This window comes from Filicampus tigris, chromosome 2 (assembly GCF_054856515.1).
Source record: "Filicampus tigris isolate MCC_2025a chromosome 2, RoL_Ftig_1.0, whole genome shotgun sequence".
Classification (NCBI taxonomy): domain Eukaryota; kingdom Metazoa; phylum Chordata; class Actinopteri; order Syngnathiformes; family Syngnathidae; genus Filicampus; species Filicampus tigris.
The window spans coordinates 10910290-10933051 of record NC_141218.1 but is presented as its reverse complement, the minus strand read 5'-3'; the positions used below and the strand labels follow the sequence as shown (position 1 = coordinate 10933051).

The window sequence follows — 22762 nt, the reverse complement described above, 5'->3', positions numbered from 1 at the left end:
CGTTCGGTACGTGTACGTGGCTAATCCGCTCATGCTAAGCGAAGCTACGATCGCAAATGCATAAAAAAATAGTGATATTTGATGGAAATTGGTAACATTTGCAGCTTGGCATGGACTCACTATTTTATCGGAATACTTTGATTGGACCCTTGTCAATGTCATGGGACCATGTTTGATGGAGTTGGACATATTCGTGAGTCGCCTTTTTGTTTTTAGATCTACGATTGTCTAACATAAATGCTCACTCAGTCTGCAGATATGATTGCATTGTAAAATATTGGGCACCGTTCAAATCTCCAGAAACTCAGCTTTTAAAAGTATAACATGTTCACACATGTACTCACTCAGCTGACGACGTGCATCAGCAATTTGTTTTGACAGATGACGGAGGGCCCCTCGGGGGCCCGTCCTCACTTTAAGGGTGTAAGGTGGCTGGAATAACCCCCGGGGCTTTTGTACGTCATGACAACGAGGCGCTCTAATGCGGTCACGCCGGAGTAAAGCCCCTGTCCAGATGCTGGCTGTCACATGAGACTTTTTTTTTTTTCCACCTTCTCTCCAAAACGTGCACACTCGCGGCAGACAATGAGGCGCTCTAATTCACTCCACAGGGTGTTTAATGACATTTAAAATGCAACATCAACAGTTTTCTTTTTAGGAGAGTGCAAAAAGAATAGTTTGTCTACTTTTTGTGGGAACATGAACACTGCAGACAAGTAACAGTTTGAAATACGAATAATGCCATGAACATCCTAAACCTGTAGGCCTCGAGTTTGACACCATTCTAAAATATAAAATAGCATGAAACAAAGTACTACTGGGCGGGAGAGGAGGTTAGATACAAGGGTGGGTTAAGCAGAGCAGTGGGCAGGGAGTGTCAAGGAGACTTACTTTTGTCAGGAGATTTGACGAGGGTGGCGGAGGATGAGGACAGGCGTTTGGTGATGCTAGCATCTGACGGCTGTTTGAGGTTGATGGTGGATGTGGAGCGCTTGTCTACGAGTCCGGGGGTCAGGAAGGACAAACAAGGGAGGGATTACACTACAGATAGCTCAAAAGGGAGTTGCACACAGAGGAGGGCTCTGAAGGGTGCAAAAGGTGCTAATGAGTAATATTTGCCAACACTATTTTCTCATAACAACACCGGCCACAATATTGGGAGCACCTATGCTATCTAATAAGCTCTAGTATGGACCTGTGTCGAAAAAAAATCTGCCTTTTCAAAGATAATGTTCAGTTCTGATTGAAACTGTCAAGAGAGGTTATTTTGACAATACGCTTTTTGCAGGAGTGGTTTGCATACGGACAGGCATTTGTAATCTTTTTGGGACCTTATCATCACAAAGGCAGACTTTTTGCTACAGGTCCTGTCATGAATCTCATTACAGTGTTTCTATCTTAAAGTGGAAGTCAACCCAAACATATTTTTATCAAGAATATGTTCCCAGCAGGCCCACTAGTTGAAACAGGGCATTCTGATTAATTTTGCGTTTGCGGAATATAAATGCACTCGTTTTTAGCCATCTCTGGGGGCCACTAAAAATGACATCACAACTGCTCATAACGACCAATCAGCTGACCTGTTTTCTGAATCTGAGCCGCGATTGGCCGTTGTGAGCAGTTGTGATGTCATTTTCAGTCGACAGAAGACAAAATGGCCGCCTCCAGAGATGGCTAAAAACAAGTGGATTAACACTTAATTCACAAACGCAATATTTAACAGAATGTCCTGTTTCAACTAGTGGCATAGACTTGCATAGAACACAGTCTTAAAAAAAAATGTTTGCGTTGACTTTCACTTTAATGACCTAGTTGAGATTTTTAAATGCACTACTGACACATGAGACAAAGGAATGTGTTGCCATTTCATGCTAAAAAAACTTTTTTTTTCCCCCAGCAACAACCACCACATTGTACTTTCATGTCATGCGGTGAAGTTAGTAAAGCAGACCGAGTAGCCACAACATGGCATGATCTGCACTCAATGCGACATTATTAGTTCAGCCTTGCATTTCACTGGGCTTCCATGCAGAGTTGCCGTGATGACCTGGCCTTGCCCAAAAGTGTGAGTGAGACCACGACCTAAAGCAACACTCCCTGAAAGTTGAAAGCACACTGGCAGGGAGAGGTTTCAAGGTTTCATCTAATTAACCGTCGGTGTTAGGCTGCAGAAGAAGGTGTGAGGAAGAGAAGGTACAATATAACCCAAGTGTCCGTAGCACCAACATGTGCCCATGCTGCGGATTTAAACTGGCGGGCACATCTGAAACAAAACCTTGTCGGTTCCTTGGTGGCTTTTCTGGCGAGGCAGGAGAGACTACTATAGCTACTGGAGATGAGACGCTGGCATCCGAGTCTCCTGTGGGGAAAGAAACCTCTCAGCGGAGGAGCGATAGCAAACACGAGGCATGGTGATCTCACTTCCCAGCATTGTGAGATGAAGCCTTTCATTCACGTTGTCTGAAAGGCAGGTAGACACGCAACGTACTGCCATCTTAGGGCAGGCAAATTGGGAGGCAGCAGGGTGAGTGGGTGGGTGGGGAATACCAACAACAACAACAAAAAAATCATGACATCGTCTATTCAGCAAGGCAATTTTGGAGCTTCTTAATTATCTTGGAGCCAGTCACAAGAAGGAGTCATGCCAAGTAAAACTCTTTCTAAATCTGCAATTCTGTGTCCGGGTCATTTCAGACCATTGTGATAATTGGTGCTGGCCTCTCCCGGAGCACGTTTCTGGGTGTCCTGTCCTGTCCAATGTTTTAATCGCAGGATTACACAGGATGGGTACAAACCTGTCAATCCAATATCCCCACACTCCGGTTGAGTTAAAAATTACCAGAGCGATCAAATTATTTTCTCTAACTCACTAATTTGTTTGCCTCTTCTACTAACATTGCCAATTCCATCACTTCAAACTTTTGCCCTCCCAAATGTGCCATGGTGAAAACCATTAGAGCTACCTAAAGAGTAAAACCCTCTTCTAAAAACGGTGGTTTCTACCAACTTTATACCAGTTGCTAAGAGCACTCAATCGGTAGGTATTTGGGATCTTGGTAAACAGACCTGAAGTGCTGACATAGAAAGAGTGGCCATTGACGGCAACAATGAGTGGAGGAGTGGCACAAATGTAATACACAATGTTTTAATAGCCCAAAACAAAAACAGACATTACCTGCTCGCCCATCCGAGTCTGTCGACAACCCTCCCCAGGACCATCTCTTCTGTCTCTGGTCGGCTCGCTGGCTTCGCTCTAACGTTCGTCTCATCACTGCCTCGTAATGCTCCTGCCGCATTTAAAAGGAGAGAGAGAGAGAGGAAAAAAAAAAAAAAACAGAATTAAGAGACCTTGTCTATTTGCGTTATCATCACAGGAATAATCATTTAATCGAGCAACATTCCAGTGGCGCAGGCCTCCTCCATGAACTACCTTTTCCTCTTCCTGTTTCTGCTTCCTCTTCTCCTCCACAGCCTGACGCTTCTGCTCCTCTTTCCGTCGCTGTTCCACGGCCTTCTTGTGACGTTCCTCCTGCTGACGCTCGACTTGCATCTTGGACTTGCGCTCGCGCTCCATGATCTGAGACTCACGTAAAGCTGATCACAAAGACAGAGAGGGAATAGTACATTTTAAATTTCCAATTTAAAACGAAATGGCTTGGTTTTGTAGACACAATATGGACAATCAAATACAGTCCTCAAGTTTCTCACATTCTAGATATACCACGATCATCTATAAGTGCTGTTCAGGAACCACAGCCACTCCAGCATGTAACGCTAGAGTGTTGTTTTGTAAAAGTATGTAAAAGTCGCCGAGGGGGTTCCAAGCCTGCTCTGGTATGAAAATCTGAATTAACTGTGTGCGTCTGGAGGTTCAGGCTCTGACTTCCAAGGTCAAAGCAGCTGCCTGCAAGCATTACATCACCAAAGCCACCAACTGGACTCTTGAGGAGTGGAAAAGTGTTCTGTGGAACAACAAATAGCGCTTGTCATGGAGGCAACTGGGTTTGGTCAGCCTATTCCCAAGTCTTGACTGAGGGGGTAAACTGATTCCTAAGACTGAAGGTTCAACCCCCAGGTTTTGAAGTACGCTTGAGCAAGACACTAAAAACAGTCATTTCTCATGTGTGAATGAGCATTCAATTGACTGACTCAGCATGCAAATGAACCATTCATTTTTCTTTAATGGCAACGGCAACATGCATCATCGTAAATAGGTGTGTGATCAATTTCGAATGCTTCTTTCCTAATTTGACATTTTGGTCTATTCTATGTCAAAGGTTTCATAACTACTAGCAGATATGGATTTACAATGACATGTACACTGCCAAAACGTTCGTGATATTACACTGCGGGGTTCTGTGAGTCTCAGCCAAAGGTTTTACGGCAATTCAAAAACTGAACACTTGAATTGAAAAATTGAATCGCAGTTGCACGATGTGTCAACATTGCAAATTACAGCCAAAATGCACGGACCCTTTCACACAGCGGAAAAGTCCATTTTTGGGTTATAAGCGAGTACATACCGTGTCACTTAAATTTAAATGAATAGGAACCTTTCAATAAGTGCCCATTTTTACGTCTTTATTCTCGCCCATGTAATCTTGCTGGAGCAACCTTGACTGACACTCCATCTTTTCACCGATTAAAAGAAGTGATATGTTACGACATATTTTGATTCTGATGAGCCTCAGAACTTGTTACATGATCGCACAGTTCACATCGCAAGGAGCCCGTGTGGTAAAGTGTGCAGGGGTGAGTGGCCACCTGTCATTTTTTGCAATGGTCGGTTAAGTCGGATTCGGAAGCACCGCACAGTGTCATCAAGCGATTGTGGCAATCCGCATCTTTCTTGCAGGGGTGTAACGGTACACGTGGGTGTATTAATACGTTTCGGTATGGCATGTTCGGTTCGGCCCACTTGCGTTCGGTTCGGTCCACTTATTAGCGCGATCTTACGCACGGGCGCTATTGACTGAGCTAAGAGTCAATAGACAAGAGTCAATAGTCAAAGAGCCAGAGCTCGAAGGTCCCCGCGTACACTGCGGTCTGCTGTTCGGGAACATTCTGGCTGTCCTGTTAAAATCGCCATGGGGAAAGGTACGTGGTTAAGTCCGAAAGTTGGGTGCCGACATTGCTACATGAGATGGGCGGCAGGTAGCACGTCTAACATGCACGGCATCATCCGACTGTGAATATTTCTTAGGTGAGGGAGCGAAAATGTCAAACTTAAATTTATCATATTGTAGCGCCTTCCAGGAACACGCCCCGTCAGACGTAGTTTAATTATCACGTTTTTATTAATCCAAGTACAACTGCTCACGCTCTTCTTTCTCCGCTGCTCCACTCCTTGCTTTACGATGCATTCATGAACCTCGGAAACATCACAACTCAGCAACACACAAATCCGACCACAACACAGTTAACCCAATTCGTTATTTCAATGCCTAAAAAGTGTATACAATTTCATAAAGACTTTTTAAAGTTACTGTATTTTTTTCATTCTAAATTTTTTTTTAAGATAGTTCGCAATGATTTTAACTGTTATTGTATGTATTTTTTCATCACAAAAAGTGTGTATATGTAATGTAATGACAACTTGGCTTTAACTTGAATACTTAGATGTGTCATAGGCTGTTGCTGCTGAGTGTTTAAAGATTTCAGTGTCTTCATAAATTAAACAAAATTAAGAGACCTTTATTGTTAGTGTATTTTTTATTCTGGTGTAATTTCTTAAAATATCACCCGAACGGTTTGCTTTTATTTATCTTTTTCAAAAAAAAAGTACAGCTTACTTGTCATCTTTTCAAAATAGATTTAAAAAGAAAATAAATAAAATCAGTTTTTTGTACCGAAAATATACCAAACCGAAGTTTCTAAAAAACCGAACCAAAACGTGATTTAGCGTACCGTTAAACCCCTACTTTCTTGACAGTCATGCCATGTTTTTGGGGTTCAATAAAGTAATGAGTACAGTATACTGTATGGGGAGTGTCTACACCCAATACACCTCAGTTTTTCTATTGCAGTGTGTTGGTAGACGTGCGATTCCCTCGGTGCGCGGCGAGTCACGTGCAGCTTTGTCGTTCAGTGTGCAGCCGGCCTAACGTTTTGGGAGTTGTGTATAAAGGCTTGCAAAAACAAATCAGAGTTGACTGATTGTCTCTTTACCTTGTTGCCTGTCTGCCTCTTCCCGTCTCTCCTTTGCTACTCGCAGCCGATCGTCCACTCGAAGTGTGGCGCCGTCAAGGACTGTAAACACGTGCGGCAACGCGATCAAAAACGGTACACTGATGGAGGCTGCCGCTTACACTGACATATTACAGTAACAGCTTTGCGCCAAGTCGTGAGTGCTGGTGGGGGGCTATCATTAATGAGCTTGTCAAGTAAGGAGGTGATGACTCAGCGCCTCCCTGCAATAAGCCATGCAGAGTAGGGGGCGGCAATTGGATTGTTTGGGAGCAAACTGTTCAGAGCATGCAAGTCGATAAAGACGCGTCGGGGTGTGGAGCGGGTTACCTGGCCGACAGCCCTGAGGTTTGCCTGCTGCGTTTGCTGGAGGTGCTGGACTCACGGCCTGGCTGCGCCGCTCCTCGGCTTGGGCCTGCGCAGCTGCCGCTGGACCAGGGAAAGTGCACAATTTAAGAGCAGTGATTCTCAACTTTTTGAGTCCCCTTAAAGAGGAGACATTTTTCCAAGGACCCACCTCATGATCTTAACACCAGTTAACTCGTTCACTGCCACTGACGAATTGATTTGACTTTTCACAGTCCGGCCATTCAATCGCGGGAATTTATTTATATTTTTTTCTATTTATTTCAAACGTTAGGGTAAAAGAGGGTCCAAAAGTGTCTGGCAGTGAATGAGTTAATTATGACTATCATGATGCCCATTTCAAAAGTTACCCATTTTAGACAAAAATCTATAAAGTCGTTGTCTGTTATATGTCCAATTTCTTTTTTTTTCTCCCCACAAATCGATTCTAATGTTACGTCCCTACTTCGTCTGTAATTTTAACGCAATTTTAGCCAATTTAAAGCAGTGAAAATTGCAAATACACAAAAACACATACGCTGCCACTCTTGAAGGCAACTTATGTTTGAGTGTTGCAGAGGTGTGGCAATACTACTTCCGTTTCCTCATTGCGCGGAAGGCATGTGGTGTAATGGCCGCCTCTATTTACCGTCTGGTGTTTTGTTTTGGTTTGGTGTTTTTTAGGCAGTAACGAGTGAAAATAGTAAGGCTCGCTGAATTAAGTTGGCTTGTTTGTTATATGAATCAATGTGATGCTTCGTTGCGGAAGGACCCTCGATCGTGCGTCACGGGGGTAAGTATCCATTTCATTTTAACATCCACTTTATAGACGCGGTTAGTTGGCTCATTGTTTTATTTATCACTCATGGTTTAAGACCTTTAAAGAAGGTGTTTTGTGAAAGTGTTGTAAGCCTATGGCAGACGTTTGCTGTTGTGCAGTCGTTTTCAAAGCCTTTTTGCACGATGACGGCTTCACATAAGCGCGGACTTTGCAGTACTTGGCTGCCGCCGGCTTCGTGTTTGTTCTCTTTTATTCAATGCAAGCGTTAAATTCACGATTGAATGTATTTTTTTTTTTAGGTAGTATTATGTGGACGTAAGTGTCCTATAGCAAAATAGGTAAAATACAAAACACAACACACAAACTTCTCTTGAACGTGGTGCAATTTTCACTCAAACACAGCGCTCTTTAGTGTAATTACATTTCATTAATAACATTTTAATATGTTTTTCTAACTCATGCCACCTCTTTAACTTAAACGTAGCCAGTAACAAAAAGCATCAGAGTTATCCAGTGTCTATGTAAAAGGAGGGCAAACAGTACATAAGAGCCGAAGAAGAAATAAGAGATGAGGAAGAAAATCGAATCTGCCGGATGTACACACAGGATGCTTAGATTACCTCAGGTTGTTCGCTGCAAAATCCGGTGAGCGAAAGGAAATAGAAGACTGCTTTTCTTGGGAGCTCCACAAGTTTTCATATCCCAAGTGTAATGGCAGAAATTCTGTTTTACCATTAGCTTCAATGTTGGACGTCGAAGGTAGTTCTGACTCGTCCATAGTAGCACATCATCTTATCCATGATTTGAATTTCTTTGAATTACTCACACGGACTCAAAGTTCCTTTTTTGTCTTCTTGTATTGAAGGTTTTTTTTTAATCCAACAAAATGAGCAGTATCATTCAGTACAGCAGGTGGATAACATGTACTTAGACTATGAGCACGGTCAAAAGCTGTTTGCTTCCGTGACTACCAGCAGACTGTATATTAAACACTGTCTGCTATGCTACTACTACTGCAAGTGCGTTAAATCTTTATGATGAGAGATTTGCGATAACACTTCAAAGCATTGGCTCTCACACCAAGCAATGAGTTCTGTGTTTTAGTGACGCATTGGTCCCCATACAAACAACAGGTATCATTTCAAATTATTTTCTTGCCCCACAAGCTATGGCTTGCAGACTCCAATTTGAGAGCCACTGATTGGAGAGAAACCATTACAAGTGAGGTCACGTCAGACAACATAGGCATATGAGCGTGCACTTGATTTCAAATCAGCTGTTTTCTCTGTGCTTTGTTTGCATATGATGGTTGCGGAGTGACTCACTGGTTTTGAAGCAGAACAATCCGGCCATTCAGCCATTAGACCGAGCCCACGGCCCACTCCACAGACTGCGTTCGACATTTTCTGAGAGCAAGGCAGCGGCAAATTGGAGCCAATGCCTGCAGTTAAAACCTTTTAAGTGACATTTTCAGTCATATACAGATGTGGAAACTCGATAGTCGAATGATCCAAATGTTAACACAATTTGGAGATGATCGAACCAAAATGTTCTGGAATAAATGTGTCATAAAAGTCACACAAAGTGTTGAAACCATTGACAAGACCTGGTCATTTGTCCTCCGTTTTGTGTTTGTCAGGTGTCGTCAACAGCCAAGTAGTTTTACTTTTAGTTTTATTTTAAAGTGGTTAGCTTATCTGCATACTTGAATAACAATCAGAAACGTTCAACTGTTATTTTAAAACCCTGCCTGTATAGTTAAATGTTTTCCAATTGAAATGTTTTGTGCAGGAACCAATTTCTTCACCTCGCAGTATTTCCGATGGAAGTAATTTCCTGGACGTCAACCATGGACTGGAATTTTACCGAGCAACTGTAAAATCTACAGATCATGACACATTTCCAAATATTGGGCTTAATGGGCTGTTGCTTCATTCGAAGGTTTCCATAACTTGAGGCATCAAAACTGTTTCCAGAGATTTGCCGCACTTGAATTTGAGAACGCAATACTGTACTGGCACCAAGGGAAAGAAACTCTGCCTTGGCATTCAATGTCTCCTTCCAACACTACGAACATCAAGAGTGACAAAACGGTTGTTTTTTTTAATCATTTGTAATAGCACTTTCCTCTTCACCAAGGGAAAGTGGTGCAAGTTGCAGGAAGGAAACAGTTCCTGATCAAGCTGCATCAGCTTCGTCCTCACTGCATTTCTCGACGGTGCACTCTCAGCACTACTGAATTGCTGACGAGTAGGCAAATTAGATCTTCTGTCATGTGATATGAAAAAAAAAAAAGGCTGCCTCCAACCTCGCTCATTCAGTCATTCAGATTTTACTGCGGCCATAACAATGATGGACTCTGTGCTAATATGTTGCAACGAGTGCCAAGTAATGTTTCTATTTCTTGAGGAAAATCATAAGACACTCGCTCACTGGCAGCTGCTGTCAAAGCCGAGTTACTAAAATGATCAAGAGTTTTAAAACTGAAATCAAGTCCAACATTTTCTTGACAGCAAGAAAGTCTATAAACAGCATTCTGATTTCTGATGTCGACTGAAAATGACATCACAGTTCCCAAGGGCTCAGCTTAGGAATGTCATATGACCAAAGCCAGAAAACAGGTGAGCCTCGTGACGGTCATTACCTGAGCGCTTAGTCACTGTGATGCCATTTCCAGTCAACAGCAAGTGGAAGTGCAAGGCAAAATGCGAGCTACCTGGGACGGATAAAAATGGGTGGATTTTTACGGCTTAATTCATATTCCACAAACGCAATATTAGACTAGTGGGGGCTCATAGAACATATTATGGAAAGGAAAATTCTATTTCAATTTCAACTTCAATTTCAATTTAAAAGCTGTGCAGATCTAAAATCCTATACGATGCAACAATGCCATCTACAGGAATCTGTTAATAATAATTCCAGTGGTTTACAAACCTGAATTTCACAGACGAGCTGGGCGAGACCATCTTGCATGCCAACCCGTTGAGAAACGTACTTGACAAAAATATGTCAATCGCAGTAAACAGTTGGCGAATACAAACGTCCACGGAAGTGAACGAGTTAAATAAACGTGTTTATGGCAAATTACCTAATAAATATAGCAACACTTCCGAATGGCTCTTTCCAGCAATGTGACACTGTCGAGATCAGTGAAACGTGAGCCAAGAACTTGGATATACTGCAATAAGGGTACAACACGTCTCGCATTATCCTTCCCTCAAAAGAGAAGAGAGATAAAGCAGGCAGCCACTGTGTGCTGAAGGATCATTTGCAGGGAGAAAACAGAGCAACGGGTTCCATAATGACTCATTCAAGATATTCTTGTATTCATAAAGACAAGATCAATAAATAGATGCCAAGCACAGTGTACAACCGGGCAACTGTTGCCAAGTGATATGCTGAGCGTGGATGAAAAGAGGATGTGGACTTAGACAAAATGACTCATGGCTGCATTAAGATGACACAATGGCCAAAGCAAGTGCCGTACAATCTGTACACTTCATTGGGTACACCTGTACAATCCCTATGGCTTCTAGCACAAGAGCTCTTCCTCCCAAATCTGCCGACAAGCCTAACTGTTAAACCCGTTTTATTATTTCTTCATTTACCACAACGAAAACGACGAGAGTTACCTCCCTGCAAGGCAGTTACCAGAAATGCAAACAGTTAGCAGCTTCTGCTATGTATTCCAATTCAACACCCTCACTCACCAGGCCAGGCCTCACTTTTTCAAGGCACACGCATCCAACGTGACAGATACTACAATAGGTGAGCATAGCGACCTCAAATTGACAATACTAAAACCTGCCCCTCACATGCAATTTGTGTTCAATATTGCAAAATGGATTTGTATCCCATTACTCAAATGATCAATGGGATACTCTTACGTACTTTGGCCTGAGCAGCTTCCCTCGCGACAACAGAAAATAAGCGCAGAGGCGGTCACCATGGAGCGAAAAGAACATTCACGTGTTAATTGAAGTGCTCTGAGGGCCTCAAGAGAGCCAGGTGTGCTCATAGAAATGACAAGCCAATCAGACGCCTCTCAGCACCACATCCCTGAGGAGAGTTGCGGCATATGAACAAACAACAGTGGCCACTCCGTCAACACTTCCTGCCTAAAACGTTTTAGGAGGAGCGGGCTCGAAGCGACGCTCATTTGTCCGGCCACCAATCAGTCCAGTCTGGGGCTGATTATGGCGAGCAGCAGTGCAGACCTCCGTGGGGGCTTGTCATTAAGTCGAGGAAGAGGAAGCAGGCAAGCCCGCGTAAAACGGACGCTCCGATTCCAGCGCTAATCGGGCGCTACTTCTCTAAATTGCTAGCAAGACCGCAAGACATCAACAAGCAGCCTCTCAAAACAGACACGCTGAAGCGCATACGGCCAACAATAAATATCTGGAGTAGGGGTCATAGTAGCATTTGGCGAGCGACAAGTGTAAATTAGAAATGTGTTCTGTAAAGATTGACATTTTGTAATGTTGTTAAATACTGCAGTTCATTTAATGGCTACTTTGAAGCAGGCTCTGGGTGGGTAGATGCCGAGTGTTTTACTACTGTAAAGTGGATGGCGTATCAGTGCGCTGAATTGTCCATTATGAGTTTTGTCTTTATCCACACTAGTAGGATAATTCAGTATTTAACTAGAACAACTATGACTGACTAGTAGTTTTTTTCCCACTACTGTATGAGATTTCTGCACACTGTTTGAAGGACTAGGACTTGTTAGTAGAAAAACTAGTTACTAGTGAGGGCAAACTGTACACTAGTAGTTTGCATCTGCTGCTACCATAGTGACGCACTACATGTAAACTAGAGAATTTTATATTGCTAGTTTTACCAGTAACATCACATTTGGCCCCAAAAATTGTTGAATTGAGAGTCTGGTTACATTTTGCACATATTTTATTTATATCTTAGTAAGTCGTTTATCCTAGCCAAGCTATTTTAATTTTCAAATAGTGTGTGGGCTAGGGCTGCCACAAACGATTATTTTGCTAGTCGACTAATCACTAACAGTAGATTAGTCGACTAATCGGATAAAACATAAATCGCGGGAAATCGCAGCAGCAAGCTGCGTCTCTTATAACAAGCATCATTCGCTTACAGCTTAAATTCTTTATGTACAAACTAATTGTGAAGACAAGACGATAGTACATTCAACTTGTATTAAACTTTGCAACTCAAGCCATCATTCCTGACATGTTTATAAATAAAGGAGAGACTTAATTGGGGGCGAGACACTTGCCATAAAATTTTTTTGCTGTAATTCTTTAGTGCGTTTTAAAATTTAACCAAAACTATACACTGTGCAGAGTTGCACTAATACAGTGAAATAATGAATACAAAAAGAAGTACTTCAATATTTCACTCTTCTAGGGCACCAAGACTTTTTTTTTTTTTTTTTTTAAACGGAAGGAAGTGAAATCAAGAGTAAATTGGGCAAATACTCTGTGCTAAAGAAAACTAAAATAAACACTTGTATTGGTTTTTAATTTTGTGTTAATTTAAACTTAATCAAAAAGGCTTTGTTATTCTTTTCACGAGTATGCATAATTTAAAAGTAGTAAATTGATCTACACAATCAAAATATTGTATGCACCTGGAAAACAAAAAAATGACTTTTTGCACTATAACATAGTATATTACAACAAACTTAATTATGGATTTTATTGTTATGTGATACCGATGAGTGGCACACATGTCGTTTTTGTGTTGAGTGCTGATATTTCCCAGTTCAAGAAAACATCACTCTGTTTGCGAGTGAGAGAAAGAGAGAGAGCAAGCGTGCGCTTCCTGCTTCGATGTCCACCACGGGCATAAACACACAGAGGTTTGGTTGTTAATCAACGCGAGTTTACTGAATAATGGCTGCTTAATCCATAGAAGATGCTACGACGTGTTAGCGTACCAAATAGGAGCGTTAACATCAAACACACCGTAACGTGTGTATGCTAACTGCAGTTAGCCTCTAGACACAACTGTGCCTATGTCAGATATGAAATCAGGCATAAGCCATAACTTGCTTCCTTTTTTTTTTTTCCATCCCCATCGTGCTGCCATGAAAGGCAGGTTTGCATTGTATTGAGTATATTTGGTGAAATGCGCCGTAACTTTCGGACTCTGTTGCCAACACGAATTAGCCCTTACAGAGTAAGGCTTACACTACTTTACCCACAATGCTTCGGTTTACATCACCCGGACTACCACCACTGGGCATGTGCGTTGCAGATAGAAAAACAGCCAGCGGGAGAGGAGTGAGACGCGGCGGTCTCGAAAGAAAAATAATGTGCTAAATAAATAAATATATAAATAAACGGCACCTCGACGAATAAAATTAAATGTCGACGATTTTGATCGTCGACGTGATTAGTCGACTAATCATGGCAGCCCTAGTGTGGGCATCGTTTTCTTGTTAATGCGGTCATGCTAATTATTTGTTTAGTTAGACAGTATTAAAAGTATGCATTCATTGTCACATTGTTTGCACGCCAAGTTTATCTTCCTTGAAAAGTGAATTTCAGTGTCCGTCTTTTAAGTAGTTGTTTGAAGGCCGATAATTCATGTAACAGCTATGCTCATTTCTGTTTCTGTCATTTCACATTAGAATTTTGCATAAACTTTTTTTTTTTTTGTTATATATAGACGGTCTCATTATCGCAGATTATCACCAAAAATGAGTCTGCAACGTATCCTGGCGATAAACGGGGGTTTCACGTTATTTGAGGATATATGACATAAACTTACTGAACACCTCATTTGTCAATTAGCCTGGATAAAGCATCATCACAGGAAAGTAGCCATTTTGTCTGGCAGCATCCTGCGGCTGGCTTAACGACAGCTCCTCAGTCAACACTTGATACCTTGCTCACAGTCCCATGCGCACATGCACCCTTTTAAACACATTGGCAGATCTTGGACAGGATTATTGCAGACCTTGTCATGCAAAGGTGTAAGCCTGGGCTATTTGCAGTGCATCCTGGCACTCTGACACAACCCCGGGGAGTCTTCCAGATGGACCTCATTCTCTCTCACTTAGTCCTTTATCTGTTATTTCCCATTGACACCGGCCTAGCAATTTCTATAAGGCTGACTTTTACAGACAAGTCAAAAATGAAACTACATATACCTACCTAACCTTGGCTCAAGACATTAAACATAGTTTTGCTATTCAAAATTGTTTGCGTGACCTTCCCGATGCAGCGCGTCAGACCAGTGGCTTTACATAAAAGCACAGGAAGGAACGGGAGCAAAGCGAATAGAAAGAGACACAAAATCACAGTGAAACTGAAGCAGCTCCACTGTGGTGGTTGAGTCCAACAATTTCAAAAAATACTTCTCATGCTTTTAATAATTTGGCAAGAATTGATAACCTTGCAGCGGTACGAACACCATCATTTCGACCGGGTAGCATTTCTCCTTGCCTGCATTCTTGTGGAAATCGGCATGCACATGAGCGAGATTCCTGACATTGCAGTGCGACCTCGAAGGTCCAACGCCTTTAAGCGTGTCAATTTGGAGGGGGTAAAACATGGCTTAAATGTTGCACACGTGCAAAGTGAAGAATTAGAATATCAACGAGAAGTTTTTGTGAAGTAACAAGACCTTTTACCTTTACACCTTTTAAGTGGAAAAACAATGTCCAAGTACTGAGCACAATTGATGTTTGAATTAATTTTGTAATGTCACGACTTATAATTTTCTGTAGCCGACTGTAAAACGATGAAATCTGCGTCAATGTCGATGAATGGATGGTGTCTGTCATTGATATTTTTTCAGCACAGTTCAGCAGTTCAACATTTTTTGCACCACTGACCAGTTTCACGTGGAAATATATTTTGACAAACAGGCGTTAGTAGTAAAAAGATTACTAGCGTAATAAAAGTTTTGGATTTTTCATTGTAGTCAGTTTTATTTTGTTTTGACTTCTGTTTCCCCCCCCCCAAATTCAGTTCGACTTTTTTTATTCTCATTCAACAGAAAGAATCAGTCTGCTTTCGTAGTTGAAAAATATATAGATTTTTTGCACTTCTAAATTTAATCTTAATCCATAGATGATTGCGTATTTTCTGTACTTTCAATTTGAAATAATTTCCTGTTTTTGAATTGAAGAAAAAGTGAATTTCGGCTTTTCCATTTCAGGGGTCACCACAGCGAGTCTTCGATTGATTCATTTTTAAAATAATCATTAGTAACAGGCAGAAGACCGAGTAATGCTCTAAAATGAGTTTGAAATATTTTTCAAGTGTTGCGATTACAATCTGTGCTATATTTATAGTTTAAACTATCAACATAGGATATAGTAGATTTAGGGGGTGACAGTTACTTGCGTTTATTCGCTATTTGTGACGGGTTTACCGTATTTTCATAAAACCGCAAATCTGGGCAGCCGATGATTCCGGTATGAAAGCGCTGGATGGAAAAGAGCAAGGGGGGAAACAGGAAGACCATCAGCACTAAATGTGGCCACTTGTTGCCAGGAGTAACACCCGCCTACGCCCACGCCGGGTATGCATTACGCCCCCGTTCCCTCTCTCGTCTCTGAAACACACTGAAAAAGTGTCAGCTGCTACCCCAGTCAAAACAAAATGTGCATTCATGTCTCTGCACAGATTGAAACCTCACATATGCAGCCAGCAGTCATTTTTGCAACACTTATCAATGAATCAGCTCTCTATGCGGCCTGTCTGCAAGTGTGGCACTGATGCTTGATCGAAAAAAATCAGGTCAGACAATTGTTATGATAACCCTGCAGAGATAAAGGGAGGGGGTTAGGCCATATGTCAACAACATAGACTTGCAACCAAAGGGCATGACGAGAAACGGGTTTAAGAAACCAATTAGCAAACTGGCAATCAGATTATCTTAAAATAAAGTAATTAACTTGGTTCGGGGTAAAAAATTAGAAATAAGTTACAAACAGGAGCAAAAGTCCTCACGCACACTTGACAAGCAACTCTTAAACTCGATGATCTTGATGAGCTAACGCGGCTACGCTGTCGATGCTAAGCGCCAGGAAGTCATTGAATGTTGATTTACCCTGTCTCGTTTCAAGTTGAGAACTACTCGCGACATGTTGAATAACAAGGTTCACGCAAAAAGTCGCCGAACAAACGTCATCGCGGTCCGGCAAAGAAGATAACGTTGCAACTTCAGCTTAGCATTAGCTAAGCCAGTGCTATTCAACCGAGTCGTTAAGTTCCCCTTTGGGATGTGACCCCAACATGTAACCTTTCCACGTTATATTTCCGACATATAAATTGTTTTGGTGGAAAAGTGTCCCATTTTGCGGTCCATTGTGACGGCAAGAGGAGCTAACGTTACTAGCCCCGAGTTGGTGGAGGAGGAGGGGGAAGCTGACCGCGTTGCAGCCCGTTCAAATCACCGCCAAAAAGAAAAGCACAACTCGAACAAAATAATTGCAGTTCAACATTTCCTTACCCATTTGGCTCCGCAAGCCTTTAAGAGTCACTGTGCCCTCCGCCATTTCTATAAGCTTCCTCCTGAGTGTGTTTTTTCTTTCTTTTCTAGAGCGGGGGCGCGTAACACATCGCGACCGACCGGCAGCGAGCTGGCAGGCAGTCGTCAGGCTGGGACCGGACACCAAGGAGACGTGGACGTCAAAGAGCAGCGATTAAATCGAGAGCAACACTGTGCCTCGTTTCCGGGGAAACGAACGTCGTAAAAGCAGCGCTGAATCAGTCGCAAAATCTCGTTCTCGTTCTCTCCAAGCACAACCATAATAACGAATATTAAAATACAAACAAGTACTAGGCTTAAGTTTTCTCAGCAAAAATTAGGACGTGTTTTTATTGCTAAATGATTCAATTAAAATGTCCAGACATCCAGCCTACCAGGTTTTCTCATTTTCCTCATGAGAATTGCCCATAAAAGTAAAAGTAAAATGTGCACTTTTTTTTACAGTACATAAGATTTATGCAAATGTGTTGTACTCTTCTACGGAAGCGTATTGCATTCACATGAAAAAAAAAATCCTGTTTTTCAGAGTAATTTTTGGGGGGGGGCTTTGTTTTTTTTGTTTTTTGTTTTTCTTGTTTTATGAAATAATTTTTTTCTGTTTTATGGATTTTTTTCTGTTTTTCAGAGTAATTTCTTTTTCTGTTTTTCTGAAATTCTTTCCTGTTTTTCTGAATTTTTTTTCAGTTTTTCAGTGTATTTTTTGTTATAGAAAAAAAAATATTCCAAAAAACAGTTTTTTTTTAAAAAAAAAACAAAGGCAAAAAAAAAATACTCAGAAAAAAATGATTTTTTTTTCATGTGAATGCAATACGCTTCCGTACTCTTCCTCTATTTTTATTTTTGTTTTTTGTACTTACTGTATTTCAGCAACTTCATATAAAGAGTGCCAGCTTACCACTAGTCCTAAAACGGTTTAGGTCTTACTTAGAGTAAAGGAGTAACTTTGATCCCACTGGAAGTTTTTAATCAGATCGAATGGCCATGACATGTTGGGTCCCTCAAGGGTCAGTCTTTGGACCACTTCTGCTCAGTCTTTATATGTTACCTTTGGGTCTATATATCACTGAATGGTTTGGGTCCTGAATACAATGAAATGAAGATTGCAAATAAACCGGGTAGGGCTCTGAGATCTGCAGACTTGGGTCAATTAGTGGAGCCCAGAGTTCAAAGTAAACATGGTGAAGCTTCATTTAGCCATTATGCTGCACACAAATGAAATAAGATGCCAAAAGAAGTCTAACCCAGAGTGTAAAAACTTCACTTTTTTGTCATACCTTTGATTAAGGTCCTCTTAGCAATTTTAAATCTTTTAAATATATAAGAAACCCACTTTTATTGCTTTACTTTACTTTTAAATGGGTTAAAACATTTTTTTTTAATGTGTTTACATCTTGTCAACATACATTCTAGTAATTTTTGTAAGATGTCGTTTTCTCTGCTTTTCTTTTGAAGGTTGATAACTGTTGTGTTTGTAAGTGCTTGTAGGTGTCGTTTCTTTGCTTGTGTGAAGCACATTGAGTTGCCTTGTGTATGAAATGTGCTATATAAATAAAACTGCCTTGCCCTGCTTTGCCTAGTGGTACTCGTACCACACTTTGAGAAACACTGGCCTAGCTAAAACAAAAAATACATATCTAAGTAAGTGATATTGTAGAAATGTAATGTGAGTAAGATCTGGTTCACACACAAATGCAATAATATGTGAATCAAAACTGCAAATAAAGCCTATATGTATTCACAATAGATTAAACGATTGCTTAAAACGCCCATGCATGCTCAAGGCAACAATCGGTTTACATAAAAACACGAACATAAAACACCGGCAAAATAAATTATGGTTGTAATTATGTAATTATGGTTAGCAGGTTTTTATTTCTCCTTTTTTGCTTTGTTTTGTTTTATTGTTTGTTTTTTTTTAGGGGTCTTTTTTTCCCGTGATTTATTGCTTTTTGCCCACTATTTTCCATGAAAGATGAAAGTATTTTTTTAAAGATTTTGGGGGGTTTATAACTAACTAACTAAATAACCGAATAAATAAATAGATAAATAAATAAACGCTAATAATAAAAAAATAAATGCATTTCAATAATATCTGGATTTTCGCTATTCGCGGGTCGGCCTGGTCACTATTCCCTGCGAAAAACGAGCGTCAACTGTACTTTTACTTTGACACGATATTCATTCGGTTCCGTTGCGGTTATTCTATCAAGTAGTAAACAGTCATGTGATGGGCGGGACCGGGTAAAGAATTTTCAAAAGAGTGAAGCGCGTCCCCTAGTGTAAATAAATGCTCACTACATCCCAAACAGTTCTCAAACTTTTTTACCCCCTTCTAATTGTGTGTTTGTGTGTATATATATATATATATATATATATACACACACAAAAAAGGATATTTAATAGTATTGGAAGCCACTTTGCATTATGCACAGTTTGAACATTAACACTGTGCTTAATTAGAGGAAATAACAATTATACTTACTTGATGATCGAATTATAATGTATTGCACATAAATTGTAAATAAAAATAGTAGATTAATAAAAGTTTGAATACAAAATGTCTTAAAGAAGAAGTCAACCCAAACATTTTTTTTTCAACAATATGTTCGATGCAGGCCCACTAGTTCAAACAAGGCAATATGATTAATATGTGACATGAGTTAAGCAGCAATCACAGCTCACCTGTTTTCTGATGCTGAGCTATGATTGGTCGTTATCTGAGCCCTGAGTGTGTGTGATGTCATTTTCAGTCGACACACGTGACAAAATAGCCGCCCCCAGAGATGGCTAAAAACGGTTGGATTATATTCCACAAACACAATATTAATCAGAATGCTGTGTTTCCACTAGTGGGCCTGCATAGAACACCTTTAAAAAATATATGTTTGGGTTGGCTTCCACTTTAGTATGTGTCATACTAAAAAGTTAAATACAACTGAACTGTATTTGGGGCAGTGATTTTTTTCACCTACCACTACAGCAGGATTTCAAACTCATTTTTGATATGGGCCACATGGGGCTGAGAAAAGAATTTATAAACATATTTTAGAATATCAAATAAAATGCTGGAGGGACTTGGCTGGCCCCAATCTAGCGACATCCCTGCCATATGGTAATTGTGGTTTTGCTCAGAGGATGTCATGTTATGACCCTGAAAAGTGTCTGAAAAGTAAGTCATAACCATCTGTTCTTATATTTATTTGTTTGTTATCATATATATTACTAACAACAAATCAAGTTTGAAATCTGAAGTCATGAAAATTTGTGATAAGCAAATATTTAATTATAACTATTGCTCAGTGTAGGTTAAGAAGGGATTTGGTGAAAAGAATTGTAACATCAAATGAAGCAAGGAAAAATGACAATTTACGCACAGATTTTCTACCCAAAAAAACAAAACTAATCCAATTAGCAAAAACCTGAAGTATTAGACACACTAACTGCTGTAGTGGGCCACATAAAATGTTGTGACAGGCGTATCTGGCACCTGGGCCTTGAGTTTGACACCTGTGCACTAGAGGGCGCCAACGTACTACTAGTGGTACTTGTACCACACTGACAATCACTGGTTTAAATTAATGACTTTATTAATGAGGGTGTGGGGGGTGGTTGGGGTTAATTTATACAACATCAAGGTATGGGATCTGAATTTCATAGAGCTATACACATCAAACTAATGTTGCAATTTACAACTAATAAGTCGGTCCTATATACTCTTGACTTGGTAAAATTGACAAATTCAAGGGATAAAAGAAGTATGGATATAATTACCTGGATTGAAGAATCTGCAGGCGTTAAAAATAAAAGAAATGCTCCCCGTCCGACGAAGAACTCCTCTGAATGAGAGAACATCACATTATCTCATTGCACTTAAGTTTTCTCTCCCTCACCATGAACACTAACGCCTCTGTTCTGGTCCATCTCACATGCTTTCGCCACAGGGCCTTTCATCTGTTTGACGCGGTAAACAGGAAGTTAAGCCGCATGTGGGGTTCTAGATCAATGATCTCGATTTTGTCGAAGCTTAGGACTCCAAAGCAATAGATGTCCTTTTTTATGGTGTGGACCAACTGTGACGCAAGTCAACAAAAGTGGGTCAGAAAAAGTGCTCGCTTGTATGAATGTCTTCTGGTATCCTGGCAACCAGCGTTCGGGCTGGGCCAGGGTGCAGCAGTATCACTCAGATCTTCTTCAACAACTTCCCGGGGCCTGGAGTAATTAAGGCATCAGGGTGTGGATGTTGTTCACTGTAAGGTTGAACACGTGAAGACCACTGTGAGGGAACTTCAGCTGGAGTCTCCAACGGGTGCTCACATGGTTCAGCTGCATCATTGTCACAGACTGGAGTCAGGGAACACTCCCTCAGGCCATGGGTTGAAGTCCTGATCTGAGTTGATTGAGCAACAAAAGTAAAAAGAAACCGAGTAAGTCAAGGGTAAAGCAAAATATAAGATAGTGAGCCAATCAAGAAATGTCATTTCAGATGAGATCAAATCACTCAAAGTGAACACAACAGAAGATAGCGAATATAAAATCCCCGTCACAGCACAAGAATTCAATGTTATGTATAAATGTCTCAGTTCAAGCACAAATTGCTACTCAGAATCAGAATAGCTTTCTTGTCATTGTACCACACGGTGCAACGAAATGAAAAAGACACAACGCATCCAAGAAACAGAAAAACAATCACCAACCGATTTAGAACGGGACTCCGCCGGGTCGCCTATTGTAGTGTCCCGTTTTTGCAGATGAAATGAAAAGCCTAAGGGAGGGGGAGGGGAATAAACAATGCCACCTGACTGAAGGCATGTAAGGGAAGCACAGTAGGGTGTGGGATTTGGGGGAAAGAGGGGGGGACCTCAGCAAACAGGCATACATTAATACAAGACAAACAGAAAATCACATGTGAAGATGGGGTGGGGGAGTGTTGGATGGGAGGCATTAAAGTCCACCAGAGGGCCAACAGGGCACCACCAAATCCCATTCCACAGGTGCGCCACAATAGAGGAAGGGAGAGGGGTTGGGGCGCAGCCAACTACGGTGTTCATAGGGGTCGTGTATTGTATTTGTGTGATCATAAGAGAGTTTACGCATGAGTTTGTGTCTTTTGACTCAAAGCACTTTGCTGTTCAATGAAAAGTTGTCCTTATAAAGTAGTAGATCCTGGACTTTATTGATCTTGTGTTTAGGGCCTATACTTGTGCTGCCATGATTAGTGTCTTCGAGCAGTCTTTCAATCTAGCATTTTCCAGCCACAGGTCTATTTTCTTGATATCTGCCACTTCTTCAGCTTGTCGGTGGTATATGCCACGTAGGGGCATGTCTTTCCATGACAGCCCATCTGGCTCCTTCTTATATATATATATATATATACAAAACAATCATCTTAAAACATAGTCATATTACACATTTTGAATAAAGAAGTACAATTATGACGGCTATTTCTTTGTAAATGGCCATAGGGCAAGGTTAATAAAATATGAATATCTATAAATGTAGGTAATTCAATGTAAATGCTTATGTCAATTTAGTCGTAAATATGGTGAAGCGGCAGTTAGCTGTTATGCTGCACGCTAATGGAATATGTTGTCATCTGAAGTTAAATCAGACTAAAAGTATAAATGCTTTTAAATCCAGATTAAATTTTTTTTTTCCCCATTCCATTGATTCAGGTCAAGCTTTTCCATAATCAGCTTCACTTTGTGGTCTTAAAGTAAGTTCAGAAAGCTACTTTTTATTTTTTTCCTTGCTTTTAAATGTCTTTCAGTCTAGTGGGTGCAAATGTGCGTGAATGTTGTCAATATGCATTCTTTTAGTAATTCGAATATGTTGCTTTTGTTCTCTTTGCTCTGCGAGTATTTTTTGTGATTCCGTTTAATTGAGTTTCCCTGTGTATGAAATGTGACATAAATAAATACGTTTGCCTTTTCTTGCCTTTGGTATTATGAAAAGAATACCTCTCCAACA

The 22762-nt window shown here is 40.8% G+C and overlaps 1 protein-coding gene across 26 annotated transcripts in view; it reads right to left on the bottom strand.

Moving 5' to 3' along the window:
* The window catches only part of map7d3 (MAP7 domain containing 3), a 37067-nt gene extending 20122 nt beyond the window's left edge, over positions 1-16945 (bottom strand). For 9 of the 26 annotated variants that reach the window (XM_086024511.1, XM_086024515.1, XM_086024520.1 and 6 more), the window contains exons 1-7: positions 16757-16944; positions 6517-6615; positions 6169-6249; positions 3431-3594; positions 3176-3287; positions 2276-2359; positions 892-996 (exon numbers count right to left, since the gene is read on the bottom strand). In XM_086024511.1, coding sequence (XP_085880637.1) covers positions 892-996; positions 2276-2359; positions 3176-3287; positions 3431-3594; positions 6169-6249; positions 6517-6615; positions 16757-16802 — 691 coding nt within the window. In that variant the 5' untranslated portion in view covers positions 16803-16944. Of the gene's footprint in view, positions 1-891; positions 997-2275; positions 2360-3175; positions 3288-3430; positions 3595-6168; positions 6250-6516; positions 6616-7932; positions 8269-16756 lie in introns of those variants that run through there. The other 17 variants (XM_086024510.1, XM_086024512.1, XM_086024518.1 and 14 more) reach the window with 10 other exon arrangements.
* Between the last annotated feature and the right edge of the window lie 5817 nt (positions 16946-22762).